This window comes from Eucyclogobius newberryi, unplaced genomic scaffold, assembly GCF_026437365.1.
Source record: "Eucyclogobius newberryi isolate DKJ021-1_F unplaced genomic scaffold, fEucNew1.0.hap1 SCAF_3, whole genome shotgun sequence".
Classification (NCBI taxonomy): Eukaryota; Metazoa; Chordata; class Actinopteri; order Gobiiformes; family Gobiidae; genus Eucyclogobius; species Eucyclogobius newberryi.
In genome coordinates this window covers 1,273,451-1,289,797 of record NW_027315945.1, presented here as the reverse complement: position 1 = coordinate 1,289,797, position 16,347 = coordinate 1,273,451, and the positions used below count along the sequence as shown (strand labels likewise).

The 16,347-nt window shown below is 43.7% G+C and overlaps 1 protein-coding gene across 2 annotated transcripts in view; it reads left to right on the top strand.

Moving 5' to 3' along the window:
- Positions 1–16,347, top strand: part of mlpha (melanophilin a) — a 67,183-nt gene that overhangs the window by 1,287 nt on the left and 49,549 nt on the right. For both annotated transcript variants that reach the window (XM_072459968.1, XM_072459967.1), the window contains exons 2-3: positions 1,067–1,190; positions 13,616–13,837. In XM_072459968.1, the coding sequence (XP_072316069.1) occupies positions 1,081–1,190; positions 13,616–13,837 (332 nt within the window). In that variant the 5' untranslated portion in view covers positions 1,067–1,080. The remainder of the gene's footprint in view (positions 1–1,066; positions 1,191–13,615; positions 13,838–16,347) is intronic.

Sequence of the window (16,347 nt, the reverse complement as noted above, 5' to 3'; positions counted from 1 at the left end):
AAGAGGACAATTATTCAAAGGAAGAGTTTTTCTGTTCTGCTTCTTCATAGCAACAATATTGCTTCTAAGATAGGATAAAGTCAGATACCAAAAACAAACATGTCACTCAACAACCATCAGTGTCTTCAAAACAACATTACTATGTAACCATAACTGGAACTTGCATTCCCCACGTTGATGGATCCATCTCTTGGTGCTATTCAGTTATCTGTGTTCTGTACTTTTCTGAGGAGCACTTCTGCTTCTTCTGGTGTTTTTTATCTTCAAAAGTCACAAGATGAGCTTCTGAATGTGAGAAGCCTAAGTTGTTTCCTCCTGAATTCCTGACAGGCATGGTGAAACTTTGCTCATTGTTGATACATTTTATATATGGTAGGTCTTGTATAATAAAGACCTCCTTGCCTTTGTATTGGAGGTCTCCTTTAGCTTTTGCAGCCTTCATGTCGCCCTTCTTCTCACAGTGGTTAAGAAACTTAATTATCAGGCCTGATGGTTTTTCAGCTTCTTGTCTTAGTTGGCCCAGGTGATGTGCTCTTTTTATAGTAATAAAAGGGACAGCAACTCCAGTTCCAGATATAAGCTCCGGAATGATCGTTTGGAGGAAGCCCTCCGTGTTGTCCTGTTTCTGCGGGACCTGGACTCCCTTGCCTTTTCTGGGTTTAGTCCACTCTTATTTATCTTGCTCCTTGGTTTGTGGGCGAAAAGGAGATTTTAAAGGCAAATATTGGCAGCAGGGCGTAGCAGAGCGACTAGTCAGTCATACCCAGAAGTCCCAGTTTCTCTTTTTTTCTAAACTATGATATACTAAACTAATAGTACTCAAGAGGATATTTAAAGGCTAATAATAAAATAAATAATGCATAATATTTGTCCATTAAATGAAGCTCTGACATTGCACATTGCGTGGTATTCTGTGGGTAATTCCCCTTCCTCCATTGCAATCACACTTCATTTTGCCTTTTACCGATCTACAAGCATTCTAGGGTTGAAATGTCACATAACGCAACCTATATTATTAGTTTTCTAGCAGTAAAAAGTTAACTGATTTTGCAATTTTATGTGACAGAATTTGAGCAAATCATGGAAAGGAAGCTGGACCTTTCTCGTCTGACAGATGAGGAGGCCAAGCATGTGTGGGAGGTCATCCAGAGAGACTTCAACCTAAGGAAGACGGAGGAGCAGCGCCTCGGGTTAGTATCAGTCTTTTGCCAAAGAACAACAATGTAGGCTGTGACCAAATCATATTGTTGTAGTTTCTCGTGTTCCTTTTTCCTGATGTTGCAACCACATCAACCACAACAGCTTTCCTTTGCTGTCTATCCACCACCACAATTTCAGGTTGGTTTGCCATTGCCATTCTGTCTGTCTGTATCTGGAAGTCCCACAGGATCTTGGATTGGTCATTCTCCACCGCCTTTGGAGGTGTTTCCAACTTTGACCTTGGGGGTTCTAGTCCATACTTCGCACAGATGTTCCGGTACACTATGCCAGCCACTTGGTTATGGCGCTTCGTATATCTTTTCTCTACCAGCATCTTACACCTTGCAGTTATGTGCAGGATTATCTCAGGGCCTTTTTACACAGCCTACACCTTAGGTCTTGTCTGATGTGGTAGATCTGCATCTCTATTGATCTGGTGTTCAGGGCCTGTGCTGCCATGATCAGGGCCTCTGTCCTTCAGACCAGCCCGCTCTAGCCATTTGTAGGATTTCTTGATATCAGCCACTTCAGTTATGTTCCTGTAGTACATCCCATGTAGGGGCGTGTCCTCCGATGATGGTCCCTCCAGCAACTCATCATTTGTTCCTCATTGCCTGAGACATTCACTTAGCACATCATCTGTTGGGGCCTTGTCCTTGATGTACTTAAGGATCTTTGATGTTTCATCCTGGATCCTGTTCTGCTCTGCCATTATTACCCTACCATTGAGCGTACATTTTCATTGTTGAGTTGCGAACAGCTTATTTATTTGTCTGGCCTCATTGTCTCTTGTGCTGGCCAAGATTTGGAGCCTTTGCAGTTTCAAGTGCTTCAGGTATGGGCATCTGGTTGTACCTCTTTTGTACTTGTTTTTACATTGCACCTCTCTCAGCCTCTGTTACTTGGCTCACTTCTCTGAGCCCTTGCTTAATTTTAGCCTCTAACTTTCGTTTCCATAGTGGGTATTGTTTTTCATGGCTCCCATGGTTTCTCTTACAGCCAATCAGCTCTAGGTTTCCTGCTACTGAGGTGTATATCAGCTCATTGATTTCTTTGATGGTTATGGAAGGGATCGCATTCAACGCAATAAGACACCTACTGGGGGTGTCTTTACCAGGGACTCTATGCCGAGTTTTTGCCTCCTGAGCCACCCCAAACTAGCCATGCTATTTAAAACTGAGCCCATGCATGCCACACTGCTCCAATCTCTGACTCATTCTAGCTATGTTGCTCCGAATCATGCTGCTTACGCTGTTTCTGTCATCACTATTTCCTTATCCACTTGTTTTGTTTCATCGTGGATGCTTTTCACGGATGGCAAGGCAAGTTTATTTGTGTCGCACATTTCATACACAAGGCAATTCAAAGTGCTTCACAAAACAGAAAAAACGCATTAAAATCACAAAGAACATTTCCTTGTGATCAGAATCTTAAAACAGTTTAAGACATGAAAGAGAAGAGTGCAGAGAAAACCCAATGCATTTCAGTCACATGACCGGCTAAACAAAACTGTTTTTTTATCTTAGATTTGAACATTGTCAGAGTAGAGCCTGTCTCACATCTTCAGGAAGAATGTTCCAGATTTTAGTCCTGACTCTGGCACCAGCAGGAGGCCGGTCCATGTTTAGTCCTGACTCCGGCACCAGCAGGAGGCCGGTCCATGTTTAGTCCTGACTCTGGCACCAGCAGGAGGCCGCTCCATGATTAGTCCTGACTCTGGCACCAGCAGGAGGCCGGTCCATGTTTAGTCCTGACTTTGGCACCAGCAGGAGGCCGGTCCATGTTTACTCCTGACTCTGGCACCAGCAGGAGGCCGGTCCATGTTTAGTCCTGACTCTGGGCACCAGCAGGAGGCCAGTCCATGTTTAGTCCTGACTCTAGCACCAGCAGGAGGCCGGTCCATGTTTAGTCCTGACTCTGGCACCAGCAGGAGGCCGGTCCATGTTTAGTCCTGACTCTGGAACCAGCAGGAGGCCGGTCCATGTTTAGTCCTGACTCTGGCACCAACAGGAGGCTGGTCCATGTTTAGTCCTGACTCTAGCACCAGCAGGAGGCCGGTCCATGTTTAGTCCTGACTCTGGCACCAGCAGGAGGCCGGTCCATGTTTAGTCCTGACTCTAGCACCAGCAGGAGGCCGGTCCATGTTTAGTCCTGATTCTGACATCAGCAGGAGGCCGGTCCATGTTTAGTCCTGACTCTGGCACCAACAGGAGGCTGGTCCATGTTTAGTCTTGACTCTGGCACCAGCAGGAGGCCGGTCCATGTTTAGTCCTGACTCTGGCATAAGCAGGAGGCCGGTCCATGTTTAGTCCTGACTCTGGCACCAGCAGGAGGCCGGTCCATGTTTAGTCCTGACTCTGGCACCAGCAGGAGGCCGGTCCATGTTTAGTCCTGACTCTGGCACCAGCAGGAGGCCCTCTGGCACCAGCGGGAGGCCCTCTGGCACCAGCAGGAGGCCGGTCCACACACTGATCTGTTGGATGCAGTGACAGAGTGAATCCACTGGTCCATATTCACCTGCGACAGTGAAACATAGATCTGACTCGTCTGCATCATTGTGATAGGACACATTTTCACTGCGTATCATGTGACCTAACGGCAGCATGTAGAGGTTGAACAGAAGGGGTCCAAGGATTGACCCTTGGGGCACTCCACAGGTCAGGGGCATGTGGTCTGAGACACAAAGTACTTCCTGTCTTCCAGATGGGACCTTAACCAGTTTAGGGCGGGGCAAGTGATGCCCACCCAGTCCTCTAGTCTCTGTAAGAGGGTCACATGATCGTCAGTGTCAAAAGCAGCATCAGATCAACAGAATTAAGACTGAGGCTTTGCCCGTGTCAGTGTTCAGGAGGATGTCATTTGTCACCATGACAACAGCAGTCTCAGTCACCATGACAACAGCAGTCTCAGTCACCATGACTACAGCAGTCTCAGTCACCATGACAAGAGCAGTCTCAGTGCTGTGATGAGGTCTAAAACCTGACTGAAAAACATCAAATGAGTTGTTTATTAAGAGGAAATCTGTGACTGTTGTAAACGACCTTTTCAAGGACTTTGTCCCAAAATGTCAGATTAGAGATGGGCCGGTCCTGACTCAGGACTGCAGCATTAAGACTGCTCTTCTTTAGGAGAGGCTTTATGACCACTCCCCCTGACCCCTGCTCTTCTTCAGGAGAGGCTTTATGACCGCAGTTTTCAAAGACATTGGGAATGTTCCAGATTGAAGCGACATGTTAACTATGTGAGTGAGTGATGCTAACAAACTGTTCAGCACAGACTTTAGAAATCTGGAGGCTCACACATGAAGGCAGCATGTAGATGAACTCTGGTGATGATCTCTTGGACAGTTTTGTCAGTTACAGGTGCAAAGTGAGTTAGCTCTAAATGTCTTGGTGGTTTTAGGGTCATTTTTTGCTTTGTGGGATTTATATCAATTTTAATGCCCTGAACTTTGCCATTAAAGAATGATGCAAACTCATTACACTTGATGTGGAAATGAGTTCTAACGGCAGCTGAGCTGGAGGGTTTGTTCATCTGTTACTCTGGCAACAGGACACGCCCGTTGTTACTGCAGCTTCCAATAATTTCAGAAAAATATCTTAGTTCTACATAAGATTAGGTTGTACATGCTCAGCTTCTCTTTGTAAATCTCTTTTTGAACCTGGAGCTTTGACTTGCGCCATTTCCGTTCGGCCCTGTGACACTCCCTTTTCTGTGCCCTGACCCAATCATCATGTCTCCATGGCAACTTCTGCTTATTTTTAACCATTTTAGCCTTCATAGGGGCGATGGTGTCCAGAACATTCAAAACACATTTTCGAAGTTTATCATTTCCATAAACAGTGCACCTGTGCCATCATTTATGTGTCTCCTCTGAACAGCTGCAGGACCAGCCTCTGAACAGCTGCAGGACCAGCCTCAGAACAGCAGCAGGACAAGCTGGTGGTTTGGGAAAAACAGACATGTCAAAGACACAGAAATGATCAGCATCGACCACATTGACATTTGAAATATTTACCCCCTTTGTAATTATGAGATTTAGCGTGTGCCCTCTGCTGTGGGCGGGGCCACTCTGCTGTGGGCGGGGCCTCTCTGTTGTGGGTGGAGCCTCTCTGCTGTGGGTGGGGCCACACACATGCTGAGTAAGACTGAAGGTTTCAAGGACAGCATCAAGCTCTTTTGCGTTTCTGTCTAAAAATTGACAAAGTGGGACTCCCTTACCCCCCTGTTTGTCACACACCTACATAGCCCTGTGTGAAAAAGTAATTGCCCCCTAAACCTAATAACTGGTTGGGCAAGCCTTAACAGCAACACATGCAATCAAGCATTTGCTATAACTTGCAATGAGTCTATTACAGCGCTGTGGAGGAATTCTGCCCCACTCAACTTTGCAGAATTGTGGTCATTCAGCCACATTAGACGGCTTTTAAGGTTATGCCACCAGGGGTCTCGCGCCATTCCTAATGCCCCGTTCAGACCGGTGCGGCATAAGCGTCTACAAAATCTCTGTGTAGCACCGCGTCGAGCACCTCCTGCGTTTTTGCGGCGCGGTTTCCACTTATTTGCGGCGCAATTCGCCGTGGAGCGCGGCGGGCGCGCTTTTGCGTTTTCCGCTCGAGACGCTGTGACGGGCGTATAAGATTCAATGCCTCAAAACAGTTCGCCGCAAATAAGTTCAGATTGTTGAGCTTTTCTGCGGTGCGGTGGCGCAGCAGCAAATCAGAGATGACGCTCCGGTGACGTACGGACACATTTCCCCCGAGAAGAACCGGCACCACAACAATGGCAGACGATGTGCGGTGTGTCAACACAAGGAGCTTATGGCTTGTCTTTGGTGGAAGACAAGAAGGACGAGCCGGGAGGAGGATCAGAGGAGACTGGACTGTGGGGTAAGTTATTACAACTTTGAGACAATTAAAATCTATGTGTTGATAGTTGAAGAAGAGTAGGGACACATGAAGGGGCCTGAAGACAGAGGACATCTGCAGAAGAGTAGGGACACATGAAGGGGCCAGAAGACAGAGGACATCTGCAGAAGAGTAGGGACACATGAAGGGACCAGAAGACAGAAGACATGTGCAGAAGAGTAGGGACACATGAAGGAGCCTGAAGACAGAGGACATGTGCAGAAGAGTAGGGACACATGAAGGGGCCAGAAGACAGAGGACATCTGCAGAAGAGTAGGGACACATGAAGGGGCCTGAAGACAGAGGACATCTGCAGAAGAGTAGGGACACATGAAGGGGCCTGAAGACAGAGGACATCTGCAGAAGAGTAGGGACACATGAAGGAGCCAGAAGACAGAGGACATGTGCAGAAGAGTAGGGACACATGAAGGGGCCTGAAGACAGAGGACATCTGCAGAAGAGTAGGGACACATGAAGGGGCCAGAAGACAGAGGACATCTGCAGAAGAGTAGGGACACATGAAGGGACCAGAAGACAGAAGACATGTGCAGAAGAGTAGGGACACATGAAGGGGCCTGAAGACAGAGGACATGTGCAGAAGAGTAGGGACACATGAAGGGGCCAGAAGACAGAGGACATCTGCAGAAGAGTAGGGACACATGAAGGGACCAGAAGACAGAAGACATGTGCAGAAGAGTAGGGACACATGAAGGGACCAGAAGACAGAAGACATGTGCAGAAGAGTAGGGACACATGAAGGGGCCAGAAGACAGAGGACATGTGGAGAAGAGTAGGGACACATGAAGGGGCCAGAAGAAGAAGCAGCAGCAGGGCTGTCAGAAGGGTTAGTTTTTGTTGTTGTTCTGCTCAACTAGCAGAGAGCTAGGCTACGAGCTAATGCTAACAAGAGATCTCATCCACTTTGAAATGAGACTTTAAAAATACTTTGATGCATTTGAGATCCAATTACTTAGATACAAAACTTAAATTACTGACTCGGACAGTGAAATGAGTGACTACAATCTAATGTCAGGACCATTTATTGTCCCACAGCCTCAAAGAAATGTTTACACAATCAGCTGTGCTCTAGAATCTATAGTGCCCTAGAATCTTTAGTGCTATAGAATCAATAGTGCTCTAGAATCTATAGTGCTCTAGAATCTATAGTGCACAGCTGATTGTGCTTCTAGTGAGAGTGTGAAGTTATCAAAGAGCTGATGAAACTGTGAAATGATATTGGCAACATATGTGCCTCATTAAATATGCTGTATTATAATAGTAAAAGTTTGAATAATATTGCAGTAAACGTACTGGGCTAAAATATAACTGCTGTACAATGTTCTTTTTGAAGATCTGGATTTGCCTTCAGCAAATGAGACATTCTTCCCCCGCCGCATGCGCCGCCATCGATCCATCAGGAAGTCAGTACTCCCCCTGCAGGTGGAGTCAGTGCTCACCTGTGCTCCACCTGCAGGTGGAGTCAGCGCTCCCCCTGCAGGTGGAGTCAGCGCTCCCCCTGCAGGTGGAGTCAGCGCTCCACCAGCAGGTGGAGTCAGGCACGTTGAGCTGGGAGAGCTTGTCCTGGAGCAGAGCTGAAGTCCACAAACAGGATCCTGGTGTAGGTTCCCGGGGAGTCCAGTTTAATACGTCATCTACAGACCCCAGCAGGGGGTCCAGCAGGAAGGAGGTGAAGGAGTTGGGGCCAAGCCAGGCGTTCAAATGACTTCATGACTACAGAAGTCAGCGCCACAGGTCTGTAGTCAGTAAGTCCAGTGATCCGGGGCTTCTTGGGGACAGGGACGATGATGGACAACTTGAAGCTGGGACATGGCATGACTCTAGGAGGTGTTAAAAATGTCTGTTCACATCTTGTTTTTTAACTCAGAGATTGGTGGGGGAGGTGGGGGGTCTGGGGTTGGGTTGGTAGGGGTGGCCACAGTGAGGGAGGTGGAGTGGTCTCAAACATTGAGTAAAAGGTATTGAGTTCTTTGGCCAGTTTGTGGTCATCTGCAGCGTGGGGGGCTCAAGGCTTGTAGTTTGTGTGAAGGGTCCACACAGAGATTGTCGTCAGAAAACTGCTGCTCCAAACACGTATTGTCTTCTAGCTCTCGAGCGCTCTCTTTCACCGGCCTTGTGCGCTGCCTTCTTCTGCCGCCTTAACTGCCACAGTTTTGGTGTGAACGAGGGTTTGTCGTTGTTGAAGGTGACTTTGGTCTGTGTTGTTATAAGTCCCAGTCTGTAATGTTGCGTAGCTCCTCTAGTGTCTCACTGGTCCACTTCTTGGAAGTCCTCACTACAGGTGTGGAGAGCTTGGTGTCCAGCTTTTGAGGATCTTTTGGTCTACTTTTAACGAGGGGCAAACCCTTTTTCACACAGGGCCACGTGGGTTTGGATTTTCTTTTGTCTAAAAAACATATAAACAGTTTAAAAACTAAATTGTATGTTCACTTTGTGTGTTGTATTTAACTAACATTTAAATTTGTTGATCTAAAACTTTGAAGCGTGACAAACATACAAATAAATACAAATCAGGAAGGGAAACAAACTCATTTCTCAAGCCTAACTGTGAATGTGATTGTGTTTCTTTTCATATTTAGCTGGTCTGAGTTTAGGGTCTACTTGTGTTCTCATTTTGATATTTATCTCTTTGGTTGTGTTCTATATAGTTCTGTCTGGTTCTATATAGTTCTGTATAGTTCTGTATAGTTCTGTATAGTTCTGTATTGTTCTGTATAGTTCTGTATGGTTCTATATAGTTCTGTATAGTTCTGTATAGTTCTGTATGGTTCTGTATAGTTCTGTATAGTTCTGTATTGTTCTGTATAGTTCTGTATTGTTCTGTATAGTTCTGTATAGTTCTGTATTGTTCTGTATAGTTCTGTATTGTTCTGTATAGTTCTGTATAGTTCTGTATTGTTCTGTATAGTTCTGTATTGTTCTGTATTGTTCTGTATGGTTCTGTATAGTTCTGTATAGTTCTGTGTAGTTCTGTGTAGTTCTGTATAGTTCTGTATAGTTCTGTATAGTTCTGTATTGTTCTGTATAGTTCTGTATTGTTCTGTATAGTTCTGTATAGTTCTGTATTGTTCTGTATAGTTCTGTATAGTTCTGTATAGTTCTGTATTGTTCTGTATTGTTCTGTATTGTTCTGTATAGTTCTGTATAGTTCTGTGTAGTTCTGTGTAGTTCTGTATTGTTCTGTATTGTTCTGTATAGTTCTGTATAGTTCTGTATTGTTCTGTATAGTTCTGTATTGTTCTGTATAGTTCTGTATAATTCTGTATTGTTCTGTATAGTTCTGTATAGTTCTGTATTGTTCTGCATAGTTCTGTATTGTTCTGTATTGTTCTGTATAGTTCTGTATAGTTCTGTGTAGTTCTGTATTGTTCTGTATTGTTCTGTATAGTTCTGTATAGTTCTGTATTGTTCTGTATTGTTCTGTATAGTTCTGTATAGTTCTGTATTGTTCTGTATAGTTCTGTATAGTTCTGTATAGTTCTGTATTGTTCTGTATAGTTCTGTATTGTTCTGTATAGTTCTGTATAGTTCTGTATTGTTCTGTATTGTTCTGTATTGTTCTGTATAGTTCTGTATAGTTCTGTGTAGTTCTGTGTAGTTCTGTATTGTTCTGTATTGTTCTGTATTGTTCTGTATAGTTCTGTATAGTTCTGTATAGTTCTGTATTGTTCTGTATTGTTCTGTATAGTTCTGTATAGTTCTGTGTAGTTCTGTGTAGTTCTGTATTGTTCTGTATTGTTCTGTATTGTTCTGTATAGTTCTGTATAGTTCTGTATTGTTCTGTATAGTTCTGTATTGTTCTGTATAGTTCTGTATAGTTCTGTATTGTTCTGTATGGTTCTTTGTTTTATGGTTAATCTAAGAAAAAGGAAAAAAAAAACACTTTAGCATACGTTTCTTCTATAAATTATATGTGAGATAAGTTTTCAATTATGATCATTTTGTCATTTCTCATTTTATATCAAAATGTGTGAATGCTTTGAGGAACAGAAAAGTACTGTAAGGGTTAGGGTTAATGTCGTCCTTTTTAGCAGGTGGTGCTCTTTTTTTGGGGGGGGGGGATTTCTTGTAGAAAGAATTGTTTATTCAGACTGAGTCACACTTAAGTCACAGGGCAATCCTCAGACAAAGAGTCTTTATGCGAAAGCGATTCCCAGCAGCCCCTGGGACTCAGTACTCTGTCATGTGACTTCACTGCAAAAACACGCATTAAAAACAATAGCACAAGGAATGAGTCAGCACTGAACCAGTAGCTGATGTTAAGATATTATTTTGTGTCTTGTTTTCATTTTCTAATATTTAAATGTATTTTTTGTTTTTTAATTTAAGAAATAAAAAAACAAAAAACAGAGAGATCAGATATACATTTCTTTAAATCAAAAGGTCTTTCTTTCGAGAAATACTTTACTATTTGACTACTATTTAGACACAATTATAATTGGAACATAATTCCGCTGGACACAAAAGGCCATTGTGCGCGCTGACGTCCAGGGACCGTCAAACATGGGACGTGCCCATCCTGGAGACGCCTGTCACACTGGCAATGTCAAATGAGAAGGAGTGTCTGGAGTGTGGGCCAGTGTGGGCCAGTGTGGGCCAGTGTGGGCCAGTGTGGTCCAAGAGATTTGGTTTTCCATCTGGCGGATCACTGAGCACGGAAAAAATGTATGATACATGTCAGCAAAATTGTTACTGTTTTTCCGGACTATAAGTTGCACCTTTTTCATAGTTTTGGCCGAGGTTCCACTATTTTGCCTTTTTGGCTGGTGCGACTTATAGTCCGGAAAATACGTAAATTGAATGAATAGAAATGAAGATTTTGTGATTTCTGTCATGTCTTTGTGATTTTAATGCATTATTTTCCTGTTGTGTGAAGCATTTTGAATCGCTTTGCCACTTCACCTCATATTTTGGCATAATCACACCTCTTGTTTGGAATTCCACACCCTGCGATGTCGTCAATTGCGTTTAACGCTAAGATGGGGAGCAAAATACAGTCCTGGATATGTCTGCTCGCCGCCACTTCCAACCAGAAGGACACACTCTGTTGACTTGGCTTTTCCAATCTTGGGTCCAGTCTCCTACAGCTTATCGATCATGCCCTTTAACTCCACATTATCCACTTGGACCAGAGCGTAGAACAAGCGTAGCGTAGATTCACATAAACAAGCTCAAGCTTCATTAAGGGTTTCTTGTTCACCACTTACACTGCCTCCCGAGTGTGAGGGATCTAGTTTCTGGTTCTGGGTGGGCTGTTGACCACATTTTGTGAAGCACACTAAACAGAGGTTGTTAATTCTGCACTTTGACAGCGTTGAGTGGGCGTGGTCACCATAAAACTCTGCAAGACCTTGGTGGACGACCTACGGCTGTTCGTTGGGCTGATCTGGCAGGATTAGCTTTGTATTGTGAGACCAAACAGTCCAGCACTAATGGTATTCACACTCGCCAGGTCCATAGATGGATCTGAAGCAGAGCTGACTGCAAGCTGTTGTTGTTGTTGTTGTTTATTGCCATGTGTTTTTACTTGCTGTGATTAGGGCTTCCTTCAAGCCCTTCCTTCCTTTGTAACACTTACACAGTGCAACTGTCTTTGAGCTTGAATAAGAAATAATGGAGCAACATTTGAATTAAATAAAAATAGCAGCTCAACTTCAAACACCAGCAGCAGTAAACAAATAAACAAAGTGTCATAAAGTAAGACATAATGTGCTTTTCAGAACTCTTAAAACTCTGGTGAAGAAGAATAAAATGTATGTTTTTCTTGATTAAATCCGTCTGAACGTCGAGTCGGGAGTGAGTCAGTGTTCTGATCCTCGCGGTCGCCACGGTGACTATCATGCCGCACTATCAGCCCCGCACTCCGCCCCCTGTGTCTGTGCTCCGCCCCAAACCACACCCTCGTGTCTGTGCTCCGCCCAAACCACACCCCGTGTCTGTGCTCCGCCCAAACCACACCCCGTGTCTGTGCTCCACCCAAACCACACCCTTGTGTCTGTGCTCCGCCCAAACCACACCCTTGTGTCTGTGCTCCGCCCAAACCACACCCCCGTGTCTGTGCTCCGCCCAAACCACACCCCCGTGTCTGTGCTCCGCCCAAACCACACCCCGTGTCTGTGCTCCGCCCAAACCACACCCCGGTGTCTGCACTTCGCCCAAACCACACCCCTGTGTCTGTGCTCCGCCCAAACCACACCCCTGTGTCTCTGCTCCAGAATGGTGACGACACCTCCGTGTCTGTGCTCCGCCCAAACCACACCCCCGTGTCTGTGCTCCGCCCAAACCACACCCCTGTGTCTGTACTCTAGACTGGTGACGACGCCCTCGCCCAAACCACACGTCGTCTCACCCAGGGCTTTCTTCATATTTGCAACGTTTGTTGCACAAAATGACATGGACCCGTTACTTGTCGATGTCACAGTTATTGAGCATTTTTCCTTAATCTGTTTGATGCTCTGCTGTGACATGCAGGGTTGCACAGCGCAAAACAAAACTAAAGTTTACTTCTGTAAAGTGGCTTTACGGCAGTAAAATGTTGTGATCCATTCATGCGTTATACGGAGGTGAGATACTTCTACTGGATTCATGTATAATAATAAGCTTGAAATGTAAAGCACTGATCAAACTAATAAGAGTAAAATGTATATCCGATCAGTGATCGGGACGTGACGTCCGATATGGATCAAGTCTGAAACGACGTGATCGGGCCCGATTTCCAATCACGTGATTGGATCGGGACCTTTGACCTCATAGCAGTCACATGATCATGATTAAACAGTAACATTTGTAATGTCTGTCATAGGGTTTTAGAGTTTTCTGTATGCATCATTTCAGTTGTGATGTTGGATTTATAATTTAAGGTATCAAAAAGTATGTATTCTCATGTTGAAAAAAATTAAACAGTCGAATCATTTTTTATATCATCGTTTATATTTTGGTTTATCAGCAAATACATTTTTAGGTTCATGCTGGGTTGAGTACTTTTTATTCTTTAATCAGTATTATAGTATAAATTGTCCAAATTAGGACTTAGGTCTCATCGATTTGATTTTTCAGATGTATAAGTTATAAGTAAGAACAGTGATTCAAATTTCAACTTGATGTGACAATTCAGGGTAGAAGTTACAAATAATGATTTGTAAAATAGTATGCATATCAGTAAAAACTAAATGTTTAAGGTATATTTAGTGGCACTAGAGTAAAGAAATATTTTTTCGAGGGAGCTCTATGTAAAAACTACAATGAGTGTAAAAACATTTGCAGGTTTTGTACGCCTCACGTAAATGACATGGACCAATTTTGAGGTAATTTGGGAAAAAATCCTAGGACTAGTTCAAAAAAATAATAGGCAAATTAAATTCATGTTGGAATTTCAGTCCAATAAGGCTGACTTTTTGTTTGTTGGAGGGCGTATCTATGATTTTTTGAGTTCCCATATAAGTTAACTTCCAGGTTACCCTTAACACTCAGACCGGTCTGCTGTCTTGCAGGGAACTGAAAACTCGTATTGAGAAGGAGGACTCGAAGCGAGAGCTGCTGGGTGCTCAGACTGGACTGGGGGACTCCATGTGCATTTGCTGTCTGCAGCCGTTCAAGTTTCTGCTCAACTCTAAACGCCAGTGCCTTGACTGTCAGCTGTATACCTGCAAGGCCTGTTCCCGCTATAACAAGAAGGAGCATGGTTGGGTGTGCGACAACTGTCGAATGACCAGGTAAACACACAATACATAATATGCATTCACAGGAGAGTCCCACGTGGATTGAGTTCATATCGCACATCGCCTGTTGAAATCAGGATGAACAGTTTAGTCACAGGTTACATATCCAGTATCATCTTTAGACTCGGCTTCAGCAACACTTAGATCATATCAAAGGGGTTTTATTTATTGCTTGCCCTCTGAACTATGAAGTTTTGAATTTGACAATGTTGGAAAAAATGGATGCGACAGTTTGAATAAAATGAAAACGTTACTATAGGTAAAGTTAAGGTGCAGATTATTGTCCCATTGGGGAATTTGTCCTCTGCATTTAACCAATCATCCTTCAATGTCTGAGGCAAACTGTCAGGAGCACTGGATTACCCGGAGATCCATCTCCTGATGCTGAGCTATGCTTAGTCAGGATCTGAACGGGATGATTTGAGCTGGAGGGTGAATTAGAAGATATCCAGCAATTAAAGTGAAAGAGAAAAAAGATGATCAGAAAACATGTACAGATGTACAGAACAAATAAAACAAACCAAGACAAGAGTGAAGACACCAGACTGAGTATGAGATCTGAGTTCAACATATGTCCCCCAATGTGTCCATCCATGTCCCAATGTCTTACAAATGTGTCCATCCATGTCCCAATGTCTTACAAATGTGTTCATCCATGTCCCATTGTCTTACAAATGTGTCCATCCATGTCCCAATGTCTTACAAATGTGTTCATCCATGTCCCAATGTCTTACAAATGTGTCCATCCATGTCCCAATGTCTTACAAATGTGTTCATCCTTGTCCCAATGTCTTACAAATGTGTCCATATCCAAGTTCATACATTTTCCCATTCTGTAAATGTCCAAAGTCATTTTAGTCCTCAACAGTCGGCTCCGTATCTGTCATCGAGAGCAGGGCAATATGGCCAAAAAATAATCATATAATAGATTTGAATAAATTTTAATTCTCATGTACATCGGACATCGTACATTGTACATCGATTTAATCGAATTTGGGGTTCAAGTAGAATTGTCTGGAAGAAAATACATTTTATTACCCCCAGTTCCTTGTAGCGCATTCCTCTGGGCTTCCGTAGGTCAGTGTAAATAACAGCAAGGCAGTTCGCAAAGAGCATATTTCAAGGTAAAAACACAAATTGGGTTACATTTGCGATATCAGACACGGTATTACGCTTATTGAGCTGCCAAACTGTTAAGAGTGACATGTGTTTATGTTGTCACATGGTTTGAACCCAAAATGATGAATGGCCTGCACCTGTGAATAATAAAGATGTGCCCTAACCGTAACCCAGGGTGATCACACAAAGGAATACAACGTGTACTGCTGTGTTTAATGTTCACGTTTAATGTGCAAATAGGACCCTGTTTACACAAACGTACAGCGGTAGTGCGGGCTGTTGAAGTAGAATCGGGAGAGGAATGCTAAAGCGTTAGCCCGTTGTTAACACAGCAAACCACACAGCTGAGTCCAGTCCGTGGCGGGACCGCCTGGTCCCGAATGGGATGGACAGGAGAGAAGACATCAATTTACAACAAGTGGTACATATGTTGCATGAAATGCAGCATAACATGACATCATTTAGAGCTGAAGTCAAAGCAGGGAACAACGAAAGCCGATTTGCCCGAATCAAAGCCGAAATACTGGAACTGAAAGCAGGATGAGGGGGCGGAGCAGCATGGAGGAGGGGGCGGAGCAGCATGGAGGAGGGGGCGGAGCAGCATGGAGGAGGGGGCGGAGCAGCATGTCTCATACTTTATGGATGAGTTACAGGAACTAAATGGAGGAGCCAGATGCTGTAAGAGACTAAACCCGGGAGGCTTTGGGAACTAAACAATTCAAACAGAAGGACTAAACCCTGGGTGAAAACAGACTCCCCCACAATCTAACAATGCTAATGCTAGTGTGATTATGTCAGTAACTAAGGTTCTTCGATAACCCCAAAAAGTACCACTGGGAGATGACAAGGCTGGAGAGATTTACAATAAAAACATATTTGACGGAATAAAAGGTTCATAAATAATTTTAAAAGAGTTGAAAAACAGTCTGAAGAAAATACTAAGTACTAGAGTGGGGCAGAAGTGGTTATATTCTAATCAACTTTTAATTTTATTTTAAAATCACCACTAGATTTGTTATAAAATATAACAAATAGTGAAAAATAACTAGGCCTATTATAATGATGTATGTAGTAATATAATAATAGATATTATAATATAAAAGTGGTTAGGAGGGGTCTTCACGTTCTATTCATTCTCTGAGGGAATTCACATGTTTGCACCGTGTCAGGAACAGTAAAAGATGAATTAATAAGGATAACTATTACTTTTACATTTTCAGTTAAATAGAGAATGTACATTTGAACTTATATCACTGTCATATTTGTAGTATTACTGGCCGATGTTTGGTCAGTTTGTACTTGACCTTGCGTTGAGTCCATCCGTGGTGAGTGGTGATTGCTTGGTGAGTTGTGACCCTCGGGTGGTACATAGTGCATTATGGTAT